This window comes from Cornus florida, unplaced genomic scaffold (genome assembly GCF_030987335.1).
Source record: "Cornus florida cultivar Cherokee Brave unplaced genomic scaffold, ASM3098733v1 CherokeeBrave_3.0.0_Hap2_Chr02, whole genome shotgun sequence".
In the NCBI taxonomy this organism is placed as follows: domain Eukaryota; kingdom Viridiplantae; phylum Streptophyta; class Magnoliopsida; order Cornales; family Cornaceae; genus Cornus; species Cornus florida.
The window spans coordinates 25,528,477-25,539,060 of record NW_026775572.1 but is presented as its reverse complement, the minus strand read 5'-3'; the positions used below and the strand labels follow the sequence as shown (position 1 = coordinate 25,539,060).

Sequence of the window (10,584 nt, the reverse complement as noted above, 5' to 3'; positions counted from 1 at the left end):
ATATTTTATTTATTTATAAATATGTTACCCCAACCAAACACCAATCTTAATATATAATATACCAAATATATATATATATACACACACACTGTTAGAGCCTTGGGAGGGGTACGTGTGAGCTTAAATTTTTCAAGAAAAAGAAAAATGCAGCATAATTAGAAAAATGTGTATCTTTGCCATATAGATGTATGGTTAAAAATTATATATATTTTCATATATGTTTCAATCTTAATAAATAATACTCATATTTTCTAGTTAAATTCAATGACACGCTGTATTAAATGTTAGTAGCCTACCAACACTATATATTAATAATCGAATATATAATCGAGATAAAAATATCTAAAGAAATAAATATGAAATTATTGTGATATTTAAGCAAATAAATATTTTGTAATACTTTTTATTTAATTTAATATCGGTGTATAAATAAAAAGGCAAAAATTATATTTTGAGATAAGATTTTTATTAACATTTATATTGTTCCTGAAAATGGATATTTGCATATTTTTATGCCAAATTTGTAATCACATTTATGAGAAACAATTGGAGGTTTTGTTGGTTTGGATCTGGCGGGGACCATACAAGATTGAAGATCGAAGATTGAGGAGTGAGAGAGAAAGAGAGAGGATGGGAGAGAGCGCTAACGTGCGCACCGGGGTGGTGTGGACTGTGTTGATTCTATGCTTGACGAGTAATCTTCTATCGGTGGGTCAGGCGATTTGGCTGAACCTGCCGCCGACGGGAACCAAATGCGTGTCGGAGGAAATCCATAACAACGTCGTCGTATTGGGCGATTACGTCCTCATCCACGGGGATCACTCTCTCCCCGTTCGCACCATCTCCGCCACGGTAGATGAATTCCGACTTTTGCCCTTCATTTTTACTTATAAATTCATTCATCTCTGTCTTTTTGTTATTTTGCATTGCGATTTGTTAATCTCAATGTCAGTGTGTGTGTTTGTATATATATATATATATATATATATATCTTTTGAAATGTGAATTACTGAATAAAAGTGTGTGGCATAGGTGACAGTGACGTATTTGTGAGTCTGGTGTGGAAGGTTAGATCTTTGACAAAAGACCTCGAGAGTGAGGGCGAAAATGTTTAACTTGCTCTTTAGATTGATTTTTGAATTATTTTAAATTTTATCAAATAAAAAGTAAAATCAATCACACATTTGTGAGTCACTGTTTCGAAGCCGGCATTTAAAATCTGAGAGATTTAATAAATATAAAGCCTTAAAATAAAATAGAACAAGAGATGACAAGAGTATTTTAATTTGGAAACCTCAAAAAATGAGGGTGAAACAATCTCCTTTGTGATATGAATAATTAGAAGAGATATGATTATGATAAATATATTTGAGAAGGAAATTAGCAATGGCACCTAATAGGCTAATACTGATTAAATGCAATTGCCATATCCTAACATAGATTAGTAGTGCGCTAGTAAGAAAAGAAAAACTAGTTAAAATTGAATGAAGGAGATAAAAAGCCAAATCAAAACTAACTTGGTAAGAACTAATAATAAGTTTAAGAACATTTAAAAAAAAAAAAAAGAAGATATAATAGCATGTATAGTTTGTAGTAAAATATCGCTCCATTGTGACCTGGAAGTTGCTGGTTTGAAATACCTGCAGGGAAAAAAAAAAAAAAAAAAAAGGTCAGTTTGAAACAGGAAATAATTTCTCCGCGGATCTAACCCTCCCAAGCCCTACAATGGCAGGAAGCTTGTGCACTGGGCTAACTCTTTTTTCTTTTTAGTTTGTATTAAGGATGAATGAAGATAATAAGTGTGATGGACCCAATTCAATTGGGATTGACAATGTTGATGACGATGATGGAGCTGCAGAATCATGACATGAATGCCTTTTCTTTTCAAATCCAAGCCTTAGGTTTTAAAGCTGTATGTTGAGTATCATCATGTGTGATTCTTTAATTTGTTGATTTTAGGTCCACTATATTATTTTTTTTTCTCAAACATGCTCTTTCTTTTGCTAAAACTTTCATCAAGGGGACTACAATGTCTTCATGAAATATAGCAGAATCAGCTGGATTGAAAAATTATTATGAATGAACAATAAGACCATGTTCAACATGGACGCATCACGAGCCATCAGTATTGCACAAGCAATCCAATATTGCACTGCTCTTCTTGTTGTCTCCGACTCGATTATCACCACTCACAGTTATGCCAACATCTCTGTAATTTTTAGCTTTAATATGTTTTTCATGTGGCTGCCAACACCGTTCTTGCAGCCACATAAAAAGCTGAAAACCATTCCTCTCTTCTTGATTCTCTTTAACAGATACAGTAGATGCACTCACACATGTGATTTTTATGATGAAGAAACAAATACAAAATAATAAATGAAACAACACATCCTAAAAGGTGTGTGTCGTTGGCATGTCTTTCTTTTTCTTCATTTTGAAAAATTGAGACATGGTGTAAATGGTGGAATTGATGAATTTTAGCTAAATAAGACGATGTAGTTTTACTGATCCGTATTTTGGTAATTTCAATGTTGTTTGTAACGTTGATTTGATGTAATTGCCCGATATACAATTTTTGATGATTTATGGGATTTTTTTGACACGTCTTGGGTATTTACAAAAAGTTGATGTTTTACCAACGCCTTTTTGCATTTTGAGATGTTTACTTGATATCGATATGGCAAGCTTTGACTACTTTATCTAAAAGAGTTCTGATTAGTGACTGATCCTTCTTGTTTCCTTTCCCTTTTCCTTATCATCTGATGCATTTGAGATGGGGAAACGAGCTCAAAGAATGTTGAGCTTGAAGCCTTGAACAATGGAAAGTCAAAGCCTGAATAAGATCAGCCAAGCTTGTTTCGAGTAACATCTAATTTAACCAAGCTAATGTCAATCAAGAAAAAACTCGGGTCAACTTAAATGAGTACCGATAAATTTGCCTGCTAAACTTTTATCCTTTAATTATTTTGGATGGAAGTATAATTTTGTTGCAGAAGATGTAGTCATTTTCAGACAGATGCATTTATTTTTTTGGTATGAATATGTAGTCACTTTTGTGGGTAGAGGCGGCGGGATGTTGCAAGTTCTTTATGTTGATTCTTGTGCAGCCTCTCTCACTCTTTCTCTTCAATGAACTCCTTTTCATTATTGAGATTAAGCTGCAAAATGTGACAAAAAAACAACCTAGCCAAGCTTATCGGTGCAAGTTCAATTCTTTATACTCGTGACTCGCCTTATTTCTGCTCTGCCTACGACTAATAGAGTGGTATGTCTTTACTCTTACAGGTCACATCGCCATACGGAATCCTTCTTCACCAACAACAGAATGTGACACATGGTCAGTTTGCATTTACAACTAGTGAGGCTGGGAACTACATGGCATGTTTTTTGGTGGATGCTCATCATCCGGTTTCTGGAGATCTAAGTGTTAACCTTGAATGGAAAATCGGAATTGCTGCAAAGGACTGGGATTCAGTTGCAAAGAAGGAGAAAATTGAGGTGAGTGTTATCTTGCTCTCTCTCTATACATATAAACGAGTAGTTTTTTCCTTTCTAGTCGAAAAGTGAAAAATTGACATTCCGGGCAAGCTCCATACGAATGACTAATATGATTAATATTTAATAACGTGAGCGGAAGGATGCAGTCTATTCTCATTCCTCTGCACCTGAAGCATCGACAGAAAAAGTTGGATCAAAGGAACGTTTCTTTTCCATTGGGTAAATCATGAAAAGGATTGGTAGTAGAATAGCTTGAAGCATAATATATTTGTGGAACAAGTTCTATAGTCCAAACTTATAACCAAGTTTTTGTGACCATAACCAGGATATGATTTTGACATTTGAACATTTTTTTAATCCATTGAGTAATTAATAATTGGTTGTAGAATCTGAACTGCACCATTTCCAAAAGAATGTCAAAATTGAAAGCCGAACAAATGACTTGGTGAGTTTGGAAGCTATTGTTTTGTTCTATGGATAATGTAGTTGTAATTTATCATGTTAATTTCAAAGAGGAATTAATGGGCAGAAGTTTAGGAACAAAACCAATTTCTTGAGCTTACTAGTTTTTCTTGAGTAAATGATAGGGAGTCCAACAGTCGAACAAATCCGACTAATTTCATGTGAGTAAGGGCTGATGTCATCATGACGTTATGGATATTAACGACATCATGATAACATCAGTACCCAATCACATTAATCAGTCGAAGTTGTGGCTTAGAAATGCTTTTCATATTCCTGCCCCTCCTGATAGATTTTCCTTTCAACACCTTGGTTGTGCATGTTTAGGGTATTGAGCTGGAGCTGGTAAAGCTTGAAGGGGCAGTGGATGCCATCCATGAAAATCTTCTCTACCTCAAGAGCAGGTAATTATTATTGATGTAGTTTGAATGAATCTCACACGATTTTATCGTCTCTATAAAATCAGCTTATTCTTAATTTTTAATTTTTTTCGGGGATTTATACTTGCAGAGAAGCAGAGATGAGGTCAATGAGTGAAACAACAAACGAGAGAGTGGCATGGTTCAGTATCATGTCGTTGGGAGTCTGCATTGTGGTTTCAGTTTTGCAGTTAATGCACTTGAAGCGATTTTTCCAAAAGAAGAAACTAATTTAGACTTTGCTGATCTACTTATATTTGGTGAATGCAGAGGAAGTTTTAGAGTCTTTTCTTTTTAACTTGTTTATTTATTGACAATGAATTTTTTTATACAATCTATATAGAATGTTCATTTTTTACTGTTTAAAATAAATAGAAAAAGTTGGAATAAATTACACAAACACCCCCGAGGTTGGTTAACCTTACAGAGGCACTCCCTTTCTGAGTTAGTGTTATGAATATGATGATTAAAGTGAATAATGACTACGAATTTTTGGTAAACTTTTAGAAAGTATAAAATCATCCAAAACAGAAATGCTCAACTTGTTCTTATGGACTCAGTAACTTTGAGGAAGTTGGGAGTCGCACTGCTTATTTGGGTTGAATTATGGGATTCTTGGTTTAATGAATTTGGACTTAAATTGCCACCCCTAACCAAACCCCTTTTGTCACCATATCAGATTAATGCGTAAATTAAATTAATATTTGTCTAAAAAAAAAAAATTGTAACCAATTTAGGCATCTCTTAATACAATTTGTTATGGACATCATGTAGTCTTATACATTCTTATTTATGTAAATTTTTTACATTATAATTTATTTGCATCGTTACAATTTGTTATAATTTAAGAATTATTCTTCCTGTAACGACTTAACAACAGATATGATGAAGAAGAAAGCATCATGGATGGATATGCAAGTTACTGATATTATTATTGCTCCATGCTTAAGTTAGTTCATCCCATCTCTTAAAATGACTTCCACTTAGCCTGTGGAAAAAAATAAAAATAAAAATTTGTTTGTCTCGGACTACTTAAAAACAATTTTCAATAACTGAAAAAACAATAGAAACTATTTTCAAAATAAAAGATAGTTTCTCTTAAAAGTTAAAACACACTTTAATTGAGATTTTTTAAAACTGATAAACAAACAAAATTCTATACAATTTTCTAATTTTCAGAAAATTGAATCCAGGCCTAGTTTCTTGCTTGACAATGACATTGATCTTAAGGTCATAGCACTAGAATGATAGTTTGTTTCAAAGTCCAGTTACTCCAGTATCAATAAACAAGTTACAGTATATTTTTTGTTGCCACATCATAGAGTTGAGAACAAACTGTTTTATAAGCAAGCAACAAGTTTCCATTGTACAAATGAAATAGCAGTTTATTAGGAAACATTCAACACTGGCAGAGCTAAACAAAATGAACTGAATTTAGCAGGTAGAATCTTGATGACAGTAGAATGAGCTCCTCCCATAGAACCCTAGTTCTCCAAATGCTTAAAAGAAAATGTTGGAACCTACCAAATTTTCTCTTTCTTTCTTATAGGTGAACATAAAAGCACAAAACATGGATGTTCAAACACTACAACTAGACACATGCCTTAGGTACATACGAAAGAGAGTTACTTCTTCGAAACACCAGTCAATTGCACCAAGAGATCTCTAGCATGTGTAAAACCCAGGTTGCAGATCAGAAAATTTAGTTTGTTTTAAGAAAATAACTTTGCACACAATGACCGTCCAATTTCATTTTTTGGATGAGCAAGGCACCAGGTGGAACCCTATTCAAAGATGGACAGTCGTGACATTCTACAACAGAACTTTTGTATTGAAAGCCTAACATCAATGACTTGTAAATTCAGATCAAATGGTCAATTTAGCATAAAACCAACAACTTAAACTAAAAAGGAAGGCTCTGAAAGAGAAATATTTGAGCATGTAAAGGAACACTGTCAAAATCTAATCCAAAACATCAGAAGTTTAGCATTCAATTAGAGATTAGAGAATAATGGGAATGTCTTGAATGGAAAGTGAATGAAGGATGGGAAAAAAAATGCTCCATGAGCTATTAATGTATTGAAACAATCTTGCGATTCATGTATTGAAACCTGCAGATATCCTCGAAGAAATCATCTGCACTGCTATGGCTACTCTTCATTTGGAGAATCTTTATTGCCATCTTCTTTAAATTCTTCCCATACTTTATCAACGATTCAAGAGTGCTCATTTTCTGTTCTGCATTCAAAGGTGATCTAACCGTGATCACCGTCTCCTCCAGGCAAGGAATCACAAAACTTGAATCCACCTGCAAAAGAGAGAGTATATTAGTTTTAAATATGAAAAATCTTGAGAATCATTCTTTGGCCTAAAAGGAACATTTTATTCAATGCGTTACATACATTTTTCAGGCTGTTTTTCTGGCAAAGAGCAGCAAACATGGCACCATGAATGTCAAACTTTTGGAGTTTGGGATGACTGTTAAAGAATTCAACAAAATCAATCTCTGGAAAGGGCAGAAGGGCTTCGAAATCCCCAGTGAACTCCACCTTCATATAGATATGCTTCACCTCACTTGCCAATTGAAGCATTTTGCTTATTGCATCCCAACACCACTGGACTCCTCTCATGGACAAGGACTCAAGAGCCACTAGTTTTCCAAAATCCACCATGTAAACTCTACCTGAAGTCAGTGACAGGAAGGAAAACAACTACAATTAGATTAAATGATCAAGTAATTTTCTTGGCCAAATAAGCTTCAATGATATTTGATAAAATTATATCGTAAAAAGCTGTAGTTTGAGTGAATTCTAATATAAATTTACCGGTATTATTGGCGATGGAAAGATTCCTCAAGCATTGGGTATCACGAACCCTAATCCAACTACAGCCATGTACCTCAAGGAATTCAAGCTTTGGAGAAGCAAGGGTAAGTGAGCAATTACCCAAGCCATAAAAGTCAAGCTTACACTGCTCTAGGAGGGGAAGCTCAATGGAGATAGACCTCAAGCCCTCGCAACCAAGAAGCAATAGGTGGGTCAGGTTAGGACACGACCGGAGTGCATCTGACAATGCAGGGTCCTCCAATCTTGCACCAACTATTTCAAGATTTCGAAGTTTATGGAAAATGTCCCATTTGGGGGACTGGATCATTAGGACACCCCAGAGTTTTAGAGACTCCAAATTCCATGCAGCTCTAATGCAGTCCAATTTAGACGGGTTATCAACACATGACTTCTGATCAACAAGATTGTCCAGTCGGAGCTCAAGATGCCGGAGGGATGGTCCTGCGAGAGATAGCCACGAGGCAAGGCCTGCATTGGAGAAAGGGCAATAAACAACAAGCTCTTCTAAGCGAGGGATCGATGAGATCATCTGCCTCACAATGCAGTCGGAGGTGTCCCCACCAGTGAGATCATCAAAAAGGTTCCGAGGAAAGAAAAGGCTTCTAAGATAAGGCAACGATTCCTTCCATCGCTTGGAGACGCAAATACAAGATGCCACATCCTTGGCATTGCTCATGTGTGACAAAATGTAATGAACAATGGCATCGGGAAGAGAGTCCATTCTCTTAGGACAAATATCAAACAGGTAACTGTCAATTTCCAACAACCACAAAAGGAAACAAAAATATGAGCACTTTTGCACAATCAACCATTAATTAAAAAATCATCTAAATTTCGTATATAAACACAATTATTTGACCAGATATCATGTAGTAATATATAATCAAAATCTAAATGAATAGCCATAAAAGCTTTTAATCTATATCAACTATACATCCATATCTTGTGATTTAATAAACATGATTTTAGATTTGCAATAAGAGACATAAAAGATCTCAATACTTTAGTCAGCCACAGAATTTCATAAATTAACAAAATCAATCAACATAATTACAATGTCAAAAACTTTGTAAGACAAGCTATAAAGCCATTCCCAACAGCAACTATTCATTAAATTTACAAAATTAGAAACAAACATATATATAGCTGAATTAAACAAAAGTAGGGTTAAATTGAATGGTCCATGATGAATTTCCTGTAAAAACATTCAAGATACGCATCTCTTAGCAAGGGCAAAACGGGTATCAATCCTATAGACCCAAATATTGGATCGAACACATAATCTCTTAAGAGTTTTGAGAAGAACCCAGATGGCAAATGAACTATTTAGTGCAGACCCATATCTTTTGTGCGTGTGTGTGTGAGAGAGAGAGAGAGATTGAGAGATAGCAGATTTAATTTACATTATAGAGTTGAAGCTCCAAGATAGAAACAGGTCCACGGTATATATATTCTATGAGTAATTAATGGATATAAAATAGTTCATATCATTCAACAAAACTAAAGAGAGGTATGAAAAATATCTATATATGTTCCTTTGTGTAGGTAAGAAAGAGAGAGAGAGAAGAGAGAGAGAGCTTACAAATGGAGATTTGAATGCGACCTTTGAGGAATGGCAAAGGAAATGGAGAGATTTAAGCTTTTGCGTTCACTGTTCACAACCAAACTAAAAAGGCTTTCCTCTCCTCTCCTTTTATCCTCTAGAAAATGTGTAGAGAGAGAGAGAGAAGAGAAGGCGCGCTTACAGACGAAAAGGGTTGAGGGTTTTTCAAATTTCAAAAAAAGTGAGAGTGGGGACCTCTTTTTTCTGGGTTTTTTTAGTTTAATAATTTTTTTAACTGAAGCAAATCGACCCGCTTTGTTTTTGAACTTTTTTGAATTTTCGACCGTTTAACAGTCCAACCAAATCAAATCCATTTGTTCAAATTGATGAGCGCTCTGTGTCTGTGCCTCAAATTCAGATCTTGATACTTCACCTTAATACGTGGCTTCCCTTCATTGGTCAATGGCAATTTAATAATATTATAGTACTTGTTTTACCTTATTAGATTGTGCACTGCACATAACCCATTTATGTATATTTTGGATTAAAAAAATAATAATAATTTGTTCGTGGAGTTGGTGTAAGCCGGACAACTGGACAAGTTATTTAGAATTTCGTAAGAAATTCATTTTTGTTTTATGAAATAGTAGCGAAAAAATTAGATTAATCAATTTTATTTTATAATTTGAGTAAGGGAGGTAGTCAATCATTAAAAAAAATTGTTTAATCGAGCTAAGTTATTTATGATCTTTCTTTAATATATATATTTTGATTCAGTTAATTTATGAAGCACAGTGATTTAATTTTTATGAAGCACAGTGATTTAATTATTTATGTTGCAAGTTTACTTGAGAGTGTCTGGTCAATTTTTTTCAACAATGCATCCTCTAGTTATATTTGAAATTTATGTAAATTTAATGTCATTTGATGGACATAAACTTGTGATTCACAACATAAGCACCATTCAAGTTAGAAGTGTGGTTTAAAAACGAGACCTTAAAGACTTACCTTCCGAAACTCTATTAACGCCGCTCTATCCTGGGCATCTTAATTTTATAAATTACTGTGATAGAGTTATGATTATGTAATCATAAGCTGAGTTAGCATGGTGTTATGGAACAACAAATCAGTAACATGCTTTTCACCAAATTTGGGTAGAGGTCGGGTTGGGTCCGGTCCTGGGTTGGGCCTAGAATTCCATTCCTGGGCCTTAATATTGGTGGGCTTTAGTTTCCTTTTCCGAGCATGAAATTATAAACAAAATGGATGTTATGCACTTATGCTAGCTTCTTGTGACATTAATTCGGCGATCACTACTGAGCAAGGTCATTGTTATTTCGACCTAATATCGCATATTATTATTTAGTTTCTTATATATAAAAAAATATTTACAAATACACACACAATTTTCAATTCCGTACACATTATTATTTATGACTAATATTTTTATATTTTGTGAGAGTCTATGTGTTCAAGAGACACCTTAATTAATTGGCTACCTTGCAGGTTAGGCCATTACTAATTACTTTTTTTTTTTTGTCTTTTATTTGTTGGTGAAGAACACAAAACCCTTTTTTTACGATAAATTTGTGCGACATTACTACATTGTACTATAATTTTGTCAAAGAAATAATCTAAAATGTGAACAAAAGGGCATGCGACAAGTAATTTTGGCAACGGCATATACATTAAAATGATCAAAATTCGTTCTTTATTAAATAATGAGCTGCGCATCATGAATGCAATTCAAGATCCTTATCTTGAATCTACATGAAAATAACATGACAAACAGTCATGTGGCTACTTCCTAATTAGA

The 10,584-nt window shown here is 34.2% G+C and overlaps 2 protein-coding genes across 2 annotated transcripts; one reads left to right on the top strand and one right to left on the bottom strand.

Moving 5' to 3' along the window:
* Positions 1-505: 505 nt before the first annotated feature.
* On the top strand, positions 506-4,821 carry LOC132294356 (transmembrane emp24 domain-containing protein p24delta4-like). Its single transcript, XM_059792178.1, has 4 exons — positions 506-852; positions 3,286-3,498; positions 4,288-4,364; positions 4,471-4,821. Exons 1-4 carry the CDS (start codon positions 631-633, stop codon positions 4,613-4,615), a joined length of 657 nt encoding a protein of 218 aa, XP_059648161.1. The 5' UTR covers positions 506-630; the 3' UTR covers positions 4,616-4,821.
* A 911-nt stretch (positions 4,822-5,732) lies between these two features.
* LOC132294355 (F-box protein At1g10780) lies at positions 5,733-9,162 on the bottom strand. The gene is made up of 4 exons (XM_059792177.1): positions 8,808-9,162; positions 7,205-7,974; positions 6,782-7,062; positions 5,733-6,687 (listed from the first exon to the last, which is right to left on the bottom strand). The coding sequence occupies exons 2-4, from the start codon at positions 7,944-7,946 to the stop codon at positions 6,451-6,453; spliced, it is 1,260 nt and encodes a 419-aa protein (XP_059648160.1). The 5' UTR covers positions 7,947-7,974; positions 8,808-9,162; the 3' UTR covers positions 5,733-6,450.
* Positions 9,163-10,584: the final 1,422 nt, after the last annotated feature.